The 17,722-nt window shown below is 37.4% G+C and overlaps 1 protein-coding gene across 2 annotated transcripts in view; it reads left to right on the top strand.

Moving 5' to 3' along the window:
- The window catches only part of Zdbf2 (zinc finger DBF-type containing 2), a 31,232-nt gene extending 19,484 nt beyond the window's left edge, over positions 1 to 11,748 (top strand). For both annotated transcript variants that reach the window (XM_021263568.2, XM_013074446.3), the window contains one exon: positions 4,668 to 11,748. In XM_021263568.2, the coding sequence (XP_021119227.1) occupies positions 4,668 to 11,571 (6,904 nt within the window). In that variant the 3' untranslated portion in view covers positions 11,572 to 11,748. The remainder of the gene's footprint in view (positions 1 to 4,667) is intronic.
- Positions 11,749 to 17,722: the final 5,974 nt, after the last annotated feature.

Below are 17,722 nucleotides of genomic sequence, written 5' to 3'. Positions count from 1 at the left end.
ATGATGATTGTGTGTAGTTGTCATATCTCCCGAGTCTCCTTTAATCTTGAACATTTCCCTAGTATCTCTTTACTTTGAAGATTTTGACACTTTGGGGCTTTCTTTTTCCTGTTTATCGATTTATTTTTGTATTTGTTCTTTTTATCTTGGACCATGACACTTTTGAAGAACACTCACCAGTTATAACTTTTTATGGGGCACCCATAATTTGGGTCTGTGTGATGTTTTCTCATGATTAAACTTGGGTTATGCATTTGGGTGGAATGTCTCAGAACTGATGTTTGTGGCCTGGTGGTTGTTGCTCAGGGGACACACGATACACGGTGTCTCATTGTGATGTTAAATTGAATCACTTGATTAGAGTGGTGTCTACCACTTTAGTCAACTGTAAAGTTATGTTTCTTGTTGTAATTAATAAGAATCCCTTAAGAACTTTAAGACTTTGTAAATGTCTCTCGTATTTCAAACACTTAAGCATCCATTGATTTTTCTTCCCCAAAACAGTTTACTAAAACTTAACCAGAATTCTACTATGAAGAAGAGTTTTACTTGTTCAGTTATTTTTTCAGATCATTAGAGATTCATGGCTATTTCTCTTATTGTTTGACTTTTAATCTGTCATTGTTTATTTTGTTACTTTACCAAAATTGTTTTTTAATGTAAAATTGCATGGACATTTTAAACCCTTGGATAGACACTTCCAGTTATGTTCACAGCATTGATTTATAGGGGTGGTCATTTTGTGTTGCCATCCCCAATGTTGGGATTCTCAACCACCCCCCAATAATAGGCCAAAAAATTATATCCCTTAATTAGCCTTTATGAGCAGAATAAAACTTTTTTAAATTTATTGGCCATATTTTATCCTATGTATTGTTTGTTCATCTACTTTGCCCACTTACCTGTTGAGTTATTTGTATATTTTGGATTATTATACAATATTTAAATATGGATAGTAATTCCTTATATCTTAAGTATTTGGGTTTTTTTGGGGTTTTTTTTGGTACCGGGGATCAAACTCGGGTCCTTGCGCTTGCGTAGCAGGCATCGAAACCACTGAGCTAAATCCCCGGCCCTCTTATATTTTAAGTATGTTATGAGTATTTTCTTAAGAGTCTGTTATCTTTTAACTATATATTGTATCTCTTTTCTTTCTTTTTTTCTTCTATATGAGAATTTTCTTTTATGGCTTCTTTTTTTCTTTTCGGTACCGGGGATCGAACTGGGGTCCTTGCGCTTGCAAGGCAGGCGGTGGAACCACTGAGCTAAATCCCTGGCGTTTCTATCTTTTCTTTAGGCCCTTGTTTTATTTATTTATTTATTTGTTTGTTTATTCATTCATTCAGTGCTGGTGGTCAAAGCCAGGGATTCATACATGCTTGACAACCATTCTACCACCCAGTCATATCCCCGGCCTCTAAATATTTTTCATCATCTTGGAATTTGTTTTTATATGTGGTGTAAGGCAGGACTCTACTTAATTTTTATTTATTTTTTATTTATTATTTTTTTCTGGTACCAGGGATCGAACTCTCAGGACCTCGCGCTTGGGAGGCACGTGTGGCCTCACTGAGTTAAATCCCCAGCCCAGCTACCTAATTTTTTAAAAATACTAAATATAGCTCTATCCCTGATATAAAATGCCACTACCTGTAACAGCCTAGTTTCTATATTTGTGTGTATGTGTGTGTCTTAGTTACTTTTCCTGTTCCTGAGAACAAATACCCAACACCCAAAGTCAAAGGAGAAAAGTTTATTTTGCTCACAGTTTATAGAGGTTTCATGCAGAGTCGGCTGGCTCCAAGGCAGGGGTTGTGGCAGAGGGGCATCACAGAGTAGAAACAGTCCATGGCAGGGTAGGAGGAAGCAGAAAGCTACCTTCTTTCTGTCCTTTAGATTCCATCCAGGCTATGAAACTACTGATTGGTGCTACCCAGACCCAGGGTGAGGTTTCTCACTTCAGTAAATCCATTCAGCCAAACCCAGAGCTGTGGTAATCCAACTAGAAGACTAATCCAGATGTCACACACCTTTGATCCATATTCACACACCCTAGATCCACTCACCTCCCAAAAGCCCCATATGAGTGTATGAGGCTTCAGAGGGACATCTAGATATGAGCCATAACAGTATGTATGTATGTATATATGAGAAAAATATACATGCATGTTTAAATACTATTTTGTTCTTTTGATTTTTATTTTAGATTTAAATTTATTTTATTAATTTTTTTCCTCTTAAATTCTTTTATTGGTACATTTTAGGTATACATTTACATTCATCATTGGGAAGTTGTACCTTTACATGATGTAGTTCGCTTATTTTTTCCCTATTCCCCTGCCCTCTCTTCAACCCCTCCACCCCTCCCTATTTACAGAGGCTTTGCTTCCATTTTTTTTCCTCATATTTTTTCCTTTCCCATCATTCTTTTCCCCTACCTCTCCCACTTCCCCTACCCCTTTGGACCTTTTCTTCTTATTTCACCTTATCAATTATTCATTTTAATCCTTATTTACATTTCCAGTTTCTCATTCCAGAGAAACTATATGATATTTACATGTGTGTCCTATTTATTTCACTTAAGAGTATGTCCTCAGTGCGCATCCATTTAGCTATAAATGTCTTTAATTTCTCATTCTTTATGGCTGAGTAGTACTCCATTTTATTAAAAAACTACATTTTCTTTATCCAGTCTCCAGTTGATGGGTGTTCCTTTGATTTTTAAAAGTACATGCTAATTGTGCCGGGGATTTAGTTCAGTGGTTTTGCCACCTGCTGCGCAAGCGCAAGGACCCGAGTTCAATCCCTGGTACCAAAAAAAAAGTACATTCTAATCCTCCCTTGTTTACAAATTCTAAATTGTAGGATGTATGATTTTTAAAGAATTCTCTCTTCCTTCCTTTACTAGGAATTGTAGGTTTTTCTTTTATTTTAGAAAATTCTGAAAATCAGCTCTTGCTATGTTTTTGTTTATTCACTAGTTTTTCTTTTTTCTTAATGTGCCTTTTTATTGGAACAGTTTGGTTGTTTTTTCATCTTAAATTGGATGCTCGGTTAATTCCTATTTACACATTCTTTTTCTTAATGGAAATATTTAAAAGTCTGAAGTTTCCACCAGGTGTAGTGGTGCCTAACTGTAATCCCAGCACTTGGGAGGCTGAAGCAGGAGGTTCTCTAGGAGTTCCAGACCAGACTGGGCTACATAGTGAGTTTGAGTTCAGCTTGGACTACATAGCGAGACCCTGTCTCCCCCCACCCCCCTAAAAAATGAAGTTTCCATTTGGCAATACTTATAGATTTTTGCATATTATTATTTTTTTTTTATAGTTTTTATAAATTCCTTTTTAGCTCAAGAATTATATAAAAGTAGTTTTAATGATTGGATATTTAGGGAATTTTTTGCTGTTAAATTACAAATGATTAGATAACTTTCTATAGATATTCTAAGTGTATAGTTTTTTTTCCATTCTATTTTAGTATTAGTATTTGAGTTATTTAGTATTCTGTATATATTTGCTTTTCACTAAGAATGTTTATAGTGATTGATCTTTATTACTTGCAGAGCTGCCTCATAATTTTTAAACCTGCAGTGTATCCCATTAAATACCATTAATTATTGAACCAGTACACAACTGATGAATATTAAGGTGGATTCCTGTCATTTGCTGTTACCAAAAATAAAAACAAAATAGTTATATTCTTGTACATTCTTCATCACACACATAAAGTAAACCAAAAGTGGAATTACTAGGTCAGAGAGTGTGTTCATTTACTTAATTGACATTGCCAAATTGTTCTTCATAGAGGCTACCAGTCTGTGTAAAAATTACCTAATAATCTGAAGTGAATCTGTACTCCTACTAGCAGTGTATTAAAGTGCCTATGTCTTTATACTATTGATGAAACATATATTAAAATAAACATAGCCAAGGGCCGGGGATTTAACTCAGTGGTGCAGCACCTACCTTGCAATTCAAGGTCCTGAATTCGATTCCTGGTACTGGAGGGAAAAAATATCTGACATTGTGAATGCTTATTATGTGCTAGGCTTCTTTCTTCTTCTTCTTCTTCTTCTTCTTCTTCTTCTTCTTCTTCTTCTTTTTTGGTACCAGGGATCGAACTCGGGACCTTCTGCTTGTGAGGCAGGCGGCGGAACCACTGAGCTAAATCCCCGGCCCCTTTCTTCTTTTTAATGTTTTTGATATATTTACCAATTTACTCCCTTTTCTCTGAAGTGGAAACTGGGACATACAAAGTCAAGTAACTTGTGTCAAACATTTTGCTATTTACTATTCTGATAACTGAAAAACGTTTTATGATTTCATTTGCGTTTTCTCATGTTTAGTAGCCATTTGGGTTTATTAAGAAGCAATTGAAAAAAAAAAAAAGAAGCAATTGGTGGGCCAGGGATTTAGCTCAGTGGTTCCGGTGCCTGCCTCACAAGTGCAAGGTCCCGAGTTCAATCGCTGGTACCAAAAAAAAAAAAGCAGCAATTGGTTAGAGCCACCTCCCTGTACTGCAGTGATTACCTTCCTGGAAGACACAGAGTATACAGTCTGCTGTGAGTGTCCTATAAGGATAGCTTAGAACAGAAAGAAAATAACACTTATTACGCATCTTAAACAGATATTAGAATATCTTTATGGGGTTTTCTTCTTTCTTTGCAGATTAGCACCGTGTGAGATGCCTACAAATACCACAGCACCTGAGGTGATTCGTTTGGATGAGATTTTCCCAGACAATACTGAAGCTGAAGAAATAAACTCCAAGCGTTCCGAGTCTGTTGAAGAGCTGAGTGCTCTCCCTGGCGTCTCTCAGAACTCCACGAAAGAGGTTTCAGTTCGACCATCAGTTATTCAAAAACTAGAGAAGGGACAGCAGCAGTCTTTGGAGTTTAATAAAATTGAGAGTTGTGTAAGAAAAATTAATCCAGTAGGTGTTGGTCAAGCTACAAATAGTGGCAAAAGTGTAATCCGTCTTCCTGTGATTTGTAATGCTAGATGTTTGCCTGAAAGTTCTCATGCTAGGCCAGTTGTCGTGAGTACTAGTAGGGCACCACTAGCAGCCTCTTCAGCGTTAGTTAGCAAATTTAACCCAAGCAAAGATGACAGATATGTTAAGGAGCTAGATGAGGCCCCTAGAAATCATATGCCATCATGCCATCTGGAAACTTCTTCAGGTTCTTATGAGAATCCTAAAGAATCAAATGGAAAATCTGTATGTGTGAATTTAGATAAATTGCTTTACCAGAAAGATGCAGAATGTCAGGGTGAAACTTTGTCACCTATCTATAAATTCCATGAACCGAAGGATACTAAGAGTTCTGTAGGAGTAGAATCTTCTTCCAGCATAGCAGTAAACTCAGTAGTAAAGCTGAATAAACCTGATGTGTCATCTGCCCAGTGGATCTCGGTAGGTGCCATTCCAAAGCACCATGGGGAATTCCTGTCACGTGAAGATTGTACCCAGGAAGAAAAGCATTTGGTTTGTAACAAGCCAGGGGTTTTGAAACAGAAGTGTTCAGTGAGTGCTACAGTGAAGTTGGATCGAGGCTCTCTTCAGTCAGTGTCTGTCCCAGCCCGAAAGGCTGTACAAGAGCTACACCTTTGGAAAGAGGAACAAGGTGATCACGAAGATGAGAACTGTGGATCTCGAGGTTCTGAAATGAGTTTCAAATATGATTCCTTTTCTCATTCACCAACTGATCTATCTGAAGTGACTGCCAGAAAAATAAACCTTTCAGGGGAAATACATGCCCCTTTACAGTACAAGAGTAATGAAATAAGCTCAGAGAAGTGTGACGATTCTCTTCAGGTGGTTGACAACCAACCTCAAGTGATTAATAAAGAAAAAAACCCTCAAAAAGTAACATGCATTAGCCTGGTTGATGAAAGCTATGATTCCAGTGGTTCGGAAATGAATTTTGATTGTGATAACTCAGCTGAGCCAACTGACAACGACCCCCAACAGGCTGACATAGATGTAGTCTTTCCTGCTGGGGTTCCCATTGATTTAGTTGATAGGAGCTATGGATCTGACAGCTCCAAAGGAAGGGCTGCTTCTGTTGCCTCAATTGAATTGGTAGTTGAGGAGCCCCCAGTGAATGTCACAAAAAAGAAACTTCACAGGAGGCCTCGCATTTGCCTGGTGGATAAAAGCTGCAAATATGGTTATTCCGAATCAAGTTCTGACAGTGAAGGTTTCCCTCAGTCAGCAGATGACCATCCCCGAATGACTGTTACGGAAGGAAACCAGAAAGGTAGACCTGTCCAGCTCAAAAATAAGAAATATAAGCCCAGTAGTGCCAAAGCACATCTTGCTTGTGGTGTTTCCCTTGAGGCAGTGAATCAACCCCAGGGAGATGTTGAAGGAATAAAACTTCTAAAAAAGAAGGATGCTGGCCTTGTGCATATGAACTGTGAGTCTCATGCTCCTGAAATGGGTTTTCATGCTAATGCTGAATTAGTAGCCAATGAATCTCAAGTAGCAGTTAAAGAACTAAACCTTCAGGCAGTAGATACTGACTTAGACAATAAGAGTGTTCAATCTAGTATTTCTGATCTAAGTTTTGAGTCGAATGATTGTCTTTATCAGTCAGCTAATGATGATCTTGAAGGGGATTTAGGTGAAGTAAATCTTACAGAGGTAAATGTTGACGTGGAAGCTCAGAGCAGTGGGTGCTCCAGTTCTGAGTTGACATTTGATTCTGATTCCCCTCTTCTATCAGTTACTGAGCGGTCTCAGCTGGATGTTGAAAGACTAAAAGAAGATCCCTTTAACCTGGAAGAGGAGAGCTGTGAGTCAGATAGCTCTGGCATAACGTTTGATTCTGATATTGCTACTTTCTCAGTAGCTGACCAACCTCAAGTAGCTGTTTATGAGGAAGAGCCTGTTGATCTGGAAAATGAGAGTGATGAATCTTGTGTTTCTGATATAACTTTTGATTCTGATATTCCTCTTCATTCAGGAAATGAGCAAGCCGAAGTAGCTGTTAAAGAAGTAATCATTCAGGAAGAAGAATATGTACCCTTAGAAAAGAAGAATGCTAATCCCAGTGGTTCTGAAATCAGTTTGGATTCTTATGCCCCTCTTCATTCAGTGACTAATCCTCCCGAAGTAGCCGTTAGAAAACTAAATTCTCAAAAAGAGCAGCAGGTACACTTAAAACATAAAGAAAACAAACCTACTGATTCTGAACTAAATTTGAGTTGTGATACTTTTCATTCAACTACTGGGCATTCTGAAGATCTCGTTAATGACAGAAACTTTCAGAAAGAAGAGCACGTACAGTTAGAAAATAAACATCACAAATTCAGTGTATCTGGAACACGACCAGATTCTGACATCCCTCTTCTGTCAGTGATTCACAAACCTCAAGTAGTTGTTAAAAATATTTGGCTTCACAAAGAGAAACAGGCTGGATTTCAAGGCAGAAGTGCTGACTTTAGTGCCTCTGAAGTAAAGTCTAATGTTCTTCACTGCCCAGTAACAGAACCTCAGGTATCTCTTAAAAGAAAAGAAAAGAAGAAACATATTGAAAAGAAGACTGATAAATATGGCGATTCTGAACTAATTTTGAATTCTGATGACCTTCCTCAGTCAGTGCGTAAAAAACCTCGACTAGCTGTTTTGCAGGAGGACCTTGTTCACCCAGAAGGTGAAGGTACTCAATGTAGAGGTTTTGAAGCACATTTGGATGTTACTGGCTCTCTTTGTTCAGTCTCTGACCAACCTCATCTGATTCTTTGGAATGAAAAACTTGTTAATCTGAAAGACAGAAGCAAACTTAGTGACTCTAAAATAAGTTTTCATTCTGTTGAGCATCTTCAGTCATTGGCTGAACAACATCACAAAGTGATTAAGAAAAAGACTATCATCCTGAAAAGTAAGATTGATGAGCCTGGTTGCTCAAAAGCAATACATAATTCTGAGGTTCTAAAGTCTGCAGCTGATCAACCTGAAGTAGCTGTTAAGTGGATAAGCCAGGGGAAAGAATATAGAATATTCTTGGAAAATAAGAGCAAAAACATTTATTTTGAAACAAATTTGGATTCAGATTTCTTGGTTCAAGCAATAGTTGATCGACCTAACATAGCTGCTGCGAAGTCAGAGGCAGAAGGTAAGTGTGATCCATCTGGTGATTCTGAAGGAAACTCTGATTCTGCTGCCTCTGTCCAGCCAGTGGCTGACCAGCTGAGGGAAATGGCGAAAGAAACAGCTCCGAGGAAGAATGAAGATGTTGACATTGAAGGTAAGAGGGCTGAAGCTGAGGGTTTTGAAATTATACATGATTCTGATGTCCGTCAGCCAGTGACTGGCCAAACAAAAGTCATTCAAGAGGTGAAACTTTTGAAAAAGCGTCTTGGTTTGGAAGATAAGAATGTCAAACCTAGTGGTTCCAAGATGAATTTTTATTCTAATGAACCCCCTCAATCTGTGACTAATGAGGAGCCTATTAAAGAAGCAAATCTTCCAGTGAAGGGACATGTTTGTTTTGATGATAAGGGCTATCAATCTGACAATTCTGACATAATTTACATTTCAAATATCCCTTTCCGGTCAGTCATTCAGCAACCACAGAGTTTGCAAGAGAAGTGTGCCAGTTTAGAAATGAAGAGCAGCGATCCTCATCCTACAACAAGTTTTGATTCCAATGAACCTTGTCAGTCAATGCCTGGCCAGCTTCAAAAAACTGTCCAAGAAATGAATCCTAAGGAAGGCCATATTTACCCGGAAGATAAGAGCTGCAATGTAGTTGGTTTTGAGGGAAGTTATGATTCTGATGTTCCTGTCCAGTTTGTGGTCGATCCTTCTCATGCATCTGTCAAAGAAATAAATGTGCAGGAGGAGGACCATAATGACCTAGAAAATGAGAGCTATAAAGCCTGTTGTTCTGAAACAAAATGTGGTTCTGGCATTCATCTGCAGTCAGAAGTTGATCCACCTCAGGTGGCTTGGAAAGAAACAAGCTTTCAAAACAAAGAGCTTTTTGACGTGGAAGGACAGGTCAGTGAGCCTAGTGATTCTGAAATGTATGATTCTCATGTCTCTTTTCAAATCATATTGACCCAGTCGCAATCAGATGGGGAAGCTGATTCTCCAGAGGTGGTGGTTGTGAATGTGGTGCCTGGTGATTGTGATGGTGAAGGAATTTCTGATCCTGAGATCCCTCTTCAGTTAGGAACTGACCCACCTCAGTTATCTATCGAAGGAATTTCTGATTCTGAGATCCCTCTTCAGTTAGTGACTGACCCACCTCAGTTAACCATTGAAGAAACCAGCTGTGTAAATGCAGAATCTGTGGATGTAGGAAAGAGCTACTGTGACTTTTGTGGTTCTGAGTTAAGATATGAAGCCTCTTCTCAATCAGAGACAAACCAATTCAAAAAGACTTTCAAAATAATAAACCGGAATAATGACTATATTATTCTGGGAGACTCCACTTGTCAATCTTGTAGTTGTGAAGTAGATTTTAACGTTGATGCCTCTGGTCAGTCTGTGACTCACCAGTCACAAGGGCCTGGTCAAGAAAGTTTCTACTCAGAAGATAAGAGCTATGAATCTGATGGTCCTGAAGGAAATTTTTATTTTGAAGGCACTTCTCAGAAAACTGATGCTGAAGTCAGTCTTTGGAAAGATCCAGAATATACCAGACTTAATGATAACAGCTGGGACTCTAGTGGTTCTGCAATGGACAGTGCTGCCTCTTCTAAGTCCGTGATCCATCACACAGCTGATAGAGAAAACCTTTTGAAGCTGAAACATGCAGACCTAGCATGCAAGAGTGGTACATCTTATGGTTCTCAGATAGATTTTCAGTGTGATCCCTCAATTCAGGCTGATGCACAGCAGCCTCTGGAAGTTAAGAAAACACGCCCACGGAAGAGGGTAACTTTTGACCTAAGAGAATACCATTATTTTCCTTCAAACTCTGTTTCTGTGGTTGATTCTGTAAAGAACCTGGACGAAGAACCAGAAGTCGTAGAAGATTCTGATGAACCAGTCCTTGAAACCTTGCCTCTTGCGTCTCCTTCAGTTTCAGGAGAAACACAGCCTCAAAAAATGATAGGTGATAACACCAAAACTAACTGCCTTGTGAAGAAATTTAAGAAAGACCATGTTCATTGTTACTGTCACAATAACTGTACAACCAGGAAAGCTTCACTGAATGAAGAAACAGAGCCTACCTGGCCTGACTCTAACCAGAATATTGTATCCGTTCAGACTCTTCCAGATAGTGACCATGTTGCAGGTGGATCTGCAGATACCAGTGACATTTCAGTCATCTTAGAAAAGACATGCTGTCACTGTCCTCTAGCAGTGGAGCTGCTTAAACAGAATTGGCATTTGGCTTCTCAGAGCCAGGCATCAAAAGTAAACCATGCAACTCAAACCAATAAGTACTCATTAAAGAAGAGAAAAATAACCGGACAAGAAGGATCACCCAAAAGGAAGTGTGTACAGAATGACAGAAAAGGGAAGAAACAAGCTCAAGTTGTGACAGTTGAAGTTCCCACAACAAGTGCTGAAGTTTTGGAGCCCGGACAGCCCAGTACCCCAGTCTGTGTTTCTTCCGCAGATGCGAAACGGAAGGAAGGCAGATCCTCCCGCTCATCTAAAAGGAAGCAGGGCAGTTGTGATAGTCAGTTGCAGTTTATGGGCAAAGGTAAACAGAATAATCTTAATGAGCCATTGCCTAAGAAAACTGTAATTAATCCTCCGCAGAACCCAGTCGTAGCAGGCTCTGACACAAGTGAGAGTGTCGATGTTCATCATAATGAGAGTGATGGAAACTCCAGTGGAGCAAGGAGCTGTGCTCCTACACAAAACATTGCTCCAAAATCTTTCATAACAACGGCAAGATACAAATTACGGTCACGTTGTGGGAGCAATGAATCTTGCGTATTTTTAGAAAGTATAGACAATGTGATCACTGGTGAGGCTCCCAAGGATAGTGATTTCCAGCCGACTCCTTCAAATCGTAATGATGCCAAAGTCTCTCCACAATCAGTTAAAAATAAGTGTTTTGAAAGTAAAAGTAAAAAAAAAGTTTCAATAAGGAAGGCGACAACTAGTATTAAACCACGTTTCCCCCAAAGCATTTTTAAAGCAGTTATTCGCCAGCAAAACACCAGAATAACTTCTGAAAAGCAGTCAATTTGGATTCAGACTAAAGCAAATGCTATCATCAGAAAGTATACTTTGAAATACTCTGTTTTCTTGCGTCATAGATATCAGAGTAGGGCCACTTTTTTTGCAGTGAATCCCAAGAAGAAAATACCTGATGGTATTAGACTAAAGAAGGGGAGGGAACCAGGTAAAATGCTTTTGAATTCCTCGGTTCCCCCAGCTCATTTCCAAGAACGGTTCAGAGCTATTGCGGGACCCTCTCAGAAGCAATTGGCACTGCGTTCTTCCAGCACTGTGGGAAGAAATGAACTTGATGATAAAACTTACACTTACAAAAAGAAAACACCTACACTCGTGAAAGCATACAACTTGAGAAGTTCACGTTACGTTCCGACTGGTGACAGGATGACAACTCGTCTCTCAAGCAAACAAAGTTATTGAGGTAAAACAAGTGTTTGTGTTCTGGCTGGTAAAGAATTCAGTACTTCAATTGAAATACATTTGGTACTTTTGTGCACGTAGCTTTTCCAACTTTGGTGGGAAAATTAACCTTAAAATATTTTGCTACAGATATTATTTTTCAGAACTTTTATATTTATTTAAATTAGCTTTTAGAGCCCCCGCATCTTTTTTTTTTTTTTTTAAGATTTCAAAGGAACCTTTGTCCAACATTTTCTGTAGAAGAGCTTCATTTGTCATAATATAATTTAATGGAGTATATAGTATTTTGTCCCTCAAATCATGTCTTTATTTGGTTTTTATGATAATCTCTCTTGTGCTGGCAAGTTATATTATCAGGAGAATGAAAACAGTAAACTTACTAATGCCATCACTTCAAAAATTGAGACAAATGCCTATATGCTTAGATTCTACTTGTTTCTGAGTGGCATTGTCCATATATAATGATAACTGGAGAATTCAAAAGAAGGAACTATAATGAGTTCTTTCAACCTTTTAGCAGGACTGACTTAAATTATCACAAAATATGATTTATCTTTTAAAAGCACTTCAGAGAATGAGATTACATATCTTTAATCTAGTTTTTAAAAAGTGCCTGGTGATTTTATAGATACAACACAAACTCTGTCTGCATCATTTAAATTGGATCTGCAAATCTGTGACTTTTCTCATTTGGACACATGCACACATAAATCTCTTCTTTAGCATTATTAGATCCTAAGGGGAAGAAGATTTTGCTAATATGATTCGGTTTTTTTAACCACCTTTATTCTTTCACATGCAGGGTTGGTAGTTTAATATGAAAATCCAGGTAATTTTATGGCCTTATCTCTTAAACAATTTTAGACATTACTTTATCTTTTTTTTTTTTTTTTTTTTTTTGGTACCGGGGGATTGAACTCGGGTCCTTGCGCTTGCGCAGCAGGCAGCGAAACCACTAAGCTAAATCCCCGGCTACTTTATCATTTTTAAATAGCTTAAACTGAGTTGGCTTGGAAATATGATTTGGGCAGGCCATAAATTGTTGTCATCATTGAGTTAATATTTAAAAAAAACGGAATAAATCTAGTATCCTAAGAGAAAGCCTATTTTGCAAGTGACAGACTATTTGTACATTAGTTTATCTTATTCTGTCTAATTGATTATCTTAAACTAGGTAGGTAGTTAAGATAAACTAACTTGATAATTTATCTTAAACTATCTAATTGACTTTAACAGATCAGATAAAAGTTGTCAGTCTAGAGCAGTTGATCATATTCAGATCCTTTATTTCGGGATGCCCAGTGAGCTGGGAGAGATGCATCCCATTTATCTGGCAAAGCCAAGATCTGGCTTTTTTTCTGTCATTGATGTTGAGGAGAAACAAGAATTTCACCTACATTGTGTAACTATTATATTTTATTGAAACTAAAATCAGTGTTGTGTCTTGATTTCAGAGATAATGTGTTACCTTAGAATCAATGAAATATAAATGTGATTTTGTTTCAGGGGTCATTATTTAACCTGTGGGTATTTTATGGTGGTGTTATATTGTAGTTTCCTTACTTCTAAATTTAAACAGTGATTATGTTGAAAAAAGTGGGCAAATGTGTATTTCTTAGTCGCAAAGCAATCTATATAGCATTTCTTTAACCTTGCCTCCTATATACAGACATTTTAATTTCCTTTCTTTTCTTTTTTTCTTTTTTTGGTACCGGAGATCGAACTCGGGTCCTTGCGCTTGCGCAGCAGGCGGCGAAACCACTGAGCTAAATCCCCGGCCCTTAATTTCTTTCTTAAAATATCACTGCAGGATATTTGTTCAAAATAATCCTCCAATTTTAATTTAGGAAGAAAGCTCTGTCCTACTGATGAAGAAATAAACAGCCAATATATGAAAATATTCTGTTTGCAAGTATTGGCATCTTTTTGCCTGTGGAATAGACACATAGTTCCTTTAAATACTATTAATAGACATTTTGCAGTTCTTCAGAGTATGTTTAAAAGCAGGAGTTCAGCTGGGTGTGGTGGCTCACACGTGTGATCCCAGCCCTTGGGAGGCCGAGGCAGGAGGATCACCATGCGTTCAGGGCTAGCCTGAACTACACTGGGAGACCCTGTCTCAACCCCCACCCCCACTTCAGAAATAAAGCAAGAGTTTATATGGAAATAATGTACCATGTAAATGTGGCGAATCCTATCTATTGGAATTACATCAGGAGGGAAGACAGCTCTTATAATTCAAGTGATCAAAATTTAAAGTTGTAAAAGTGTCACTATATTTTACACACAGAAGCTTTTCTAAGTACAGGACAGGGAAAAGATTTGTGTTTAAAAGTTACATTACCAAAAGTATAATACAATACCGATGGTTTTAACTTTTTGGAAATATTTACTAAATTCTGTAATGGTTATTATTTTTGACAAATTTGAGGACTTGAAATTTTGTAAAACTTATGATTTAAGTTGATAATGAATTACTTTAAAAATTTGATAGGATGCAAGGTATACCCCTTTGCCTAAATAAATGTTGGCTTAATTTGCAGATTAGATAAAACAATTAGTGATTTTGTGTATTCTTTCAATAGTAAAAAGTCAAATTACAACCATAATGAATATTTTGTTAATCTTGTCTGTTTCAGTATCTTGCATAGGTTTTTATTGTAATTGTCCTGAGTTCTATACAGTATGTGGACAGTATTGTGTAGTGTTTTTGCATTTGTGCATCTACTTACATAACTAGGGCTCTGAGTAACACTTTTTTTTGCTTAAAGAAAAGCTATATTTAAATATTCAAATAATTATATATTTCCATGTAAAACTGTGAAGATTAATGTATTTTTTATAATGCAATTTAAAGTGTAAACTTGTTTTTGATGTTATCAAGATAAAATTTATTAAATATTGAAATTTGTGTCTACTCTTGCCTCATGTTAGAAACTTTTTCTGGAATCAGAGAATAGTTAATGAAAGTACTTTTATAAATGGTCTGAGAGATGATAGGAGAATATAAATGTTGATGCTGGTGAGAAGATAGTTTAACCAAAGATATGCAGGTTGTATTCAAAGTAATAGTCCTTTCAAAGGATTGAAATTAAACAGCCATTTCTTTGTCTAATAGAGTGGTGGATTAGCAACTTTTCACTTTGTGCACCTGTGTTTGAAAAGCCCCATGAACAGGATTGAGTTCCGAAGGTAATATCTCTTATGATTTGACACATACTGAGAAGGGAGAACTTTCATACTTTCCATGCCTCCATATCCTGCAGTACCATAGCACATTACAGAAGACAGAATAACATGGAAGAATGTATGGATGTCCATAAGAGGAGTGCTTTGGTCCCAGTATTCATGATTTCCAGAGTTTGTTGGTCTAGGATCTTACTCTTGGGATAGCAACCTTCTGCTATTTATAATTTAAAAGATTACTATAGCAAAATTGTAAAATGGTAGTCCCTTTTCACTTTTATGTGTGTAAAGTATGGAAAATATTTACAATCACGTAATTATGGAATTACATACTCATATTTCAACTTAAGGTAGAAGGAAGGAAGGGAGATGGGAAAAAGCCTCAGCATTTTCTTATTTTTTGTTTGGACTCCAGATTTTAGGGAAATAAGATAATTTAGTACTTTTTCCTCTGTTCTTATACTTTATATGTGTATTTTAAAAGTTCTCCCAAAGTATTTTAAGCTATTTTCTTTAGTAGATCTAGGATGAAATATAATTTATTGCTTAATATTTAGACTTACACTTTTTATCTTTATTACATGAATGTGATAATACACTTATTTCTAGGTGTATTTATTTTAACCAGCCTTTAAGCTTGGAAAGAAATTTATCTTTCATATTCCAAGTTGTGTGTGTACACGTACACTCTGAGCCCTTCATGGGTGCAGAACGTTGTTCTGAGCTTTGTTTGTGTTATCTCATTTGATCTTCAAAGAACCCTTGTGAATTAGATATTATAATTATCACTGTTGATTGGATGAAAAAACTGAGGCATAGAGCAGTTTACACTTAACTCCCCTTCCCACCTCCAGTTCTAGGCCACCAACATTCTAATTTATGTCTTTAAATTTTTAGCCTTTTCTGGACATTTCCTATAAATGGAACCATAAAATATGTAGCCTTTTGCCTGTCTACTTCATTCACTATGTTTTTGAGGCATCATCTGTTTTGTAGCATGTATTAATATATTGTTCCTTTTTATTACTATAGAGCATTTACAGTTAGTTTTTAACAAAATTGGTTACAGAACCCTCATCTGATAACAAATATGATCAAGGCATTGGGTGTCAGGCTTCTTTATATCCTGTATGCCTTGTATTTGCTACTTGATTTCTCCCCAAATCCAAGACCACACACAGAACAATTGTCTTTTTGAAACCTATGTGTTTCCCCTAGATTTTGACTCTTTGTCCCTTTGCTGCCCATCATGCCATCCTTTCCCTTGTGCTCAGTGAATTCTCATTTCTTCAGTGTCGACACATTACCCTGTGTTCTCAATCCTTTCCTGGTGGCTTGTTTGCAGGTAAATGAAAGCTGAGAGTCATCCAAATTACTCATTCTAATCCACATGTGCCACAGAACCAGAATGTGTTAATGGTGTCCTGGTTTTGGTGAGCACACTTTTTTAAAGTTATTCTCCTACGTACCTATAATACATAGCATCAGAATCAGTAATCAACATTGATAGAAATATCTGCTCCACAGACCTTATTCAGATTGTCTCCAAATGTCCTCTGTAGATCCTGAATTTGATCCAGGATTAGATTTCATGGTTCTTTTGTTAGTTTGCTTCAGTATGGACAGTTCTTCAGCCTTTCTCTGTATTTAATGATATGACATTTTGAAGATAAACTAGTTTCTTTGTGGAATATTCCTCCTTTGAGTTTGTCTGATGTTCCTTTGTAATCTATTCGTTTTTTGGAATTCTGTGTTCTCAGTGTATCTTAACAGAAGCCATGTGGTGTCAATTTGAATAAATGTGGTGATCAAAGATATCCAGTGTTGGTTTTTATCTTGGGGAAATGCTTTTAAACACAGAAGTGGGGCCTCTCATAGAGGTTAAGTTATCAACAAAGGGTTTACACTCCTTCACAATTAACTTTTGTGGCTGAATATTTTGCCTCCTTTATTTAGCACCTAACTAATAATAGGTCAGACAATAGGTTATTCATACATCAAATATTACTGTGACCCCGACTACTACTGGCTTATGATAGGTACTAAGGGTTCAAGCATCCACTAAACAGGCTTCTAGTTGCTCATTCTCTTAAACTGATATGAATGAAAGTAGTGGTAAGTGCCATAATTTGGACATAGTTTGTATCCCCCTAAAGGTTCATGTGATTGGAGACTTGGTCCCCAGGGATGGCAGAATTGGGAGGTGGTGGAACTTCTAAGAGATGGGGCTGAGTGGGAGGTCATAAGGTCACTGGGGATATGAAGTACTTCTTTCCAGAGGGTAGAAATTCCATTGGACCCAGCTAGTCCCCTGCTAGGTATCTTCTTGGAAGAGTTAAAGACATATTACAGTGTTACATGCATACCCGTGTTTATAGCAGCACAATTCATAATTGCTAAATCTTGGAAGTGGCCTCTATGTCCATCAACAGACAAATGGAGAAAAAAAATGTGGTATTTGCATGTAATGGAGTACTATTCTGCCATCAAGAAGGATAAAGGAGTCATTTGCAGGAAAATGGATATACAGTAGTACCTTGGTTCATGAATGCTTTTGTTTGCAAACAGTTTGGTTCACAAACAAAAGTGTTTGGCAAACGTTTGTTTTTGTTTGCAAACTGCATCAGGTAATAAACACAACTCCAGCCATCTTTCCCACACAGCCGGGGTCATCTTTTCCAAAATCTAGAACAAATTGTTTTCAAACTGAGGTACCACTGTACCTTGGGACCAGAATGTTAAGTGAAATAAATCAGTTACACAAACTTAAATATACACAGAAACCCAAGGTATAAACAGCAAAATTAAAAATAATGGAAAATAGGGAGAACTTTTGCAAATGGGAAGGGGACCAAGAGACAGAAGGAGGGGGCATGGAGGAGAGGGGAAGGGGATGAAAAAAATTGAGACATATTATGTACATGTAGCAACTCCCCACAAGGAATGTGATCATTACGTACTGTAG

Source organism: Heterocephalus glaber, unplaced genomic scaffold, assembly GCF_053883595.1.
Source record: "Heterocephalus glaber isolate CG9 unplaced genomic scaffold, H.glaber_assembly_v1.0 deba00000621, whole genome shotgun sequence".
NCBI lineage: Eukaryota > Metazoa > Chordata > Mammalia > Rodentia > Bathyergidae > Heterocephalus > Heterocephalus glaber.
The sequence above is the reverse complement of the archived record's forward strand: the minus strand, read 5'-3'. Positions and strand labels throughout refer to the sequence as shown.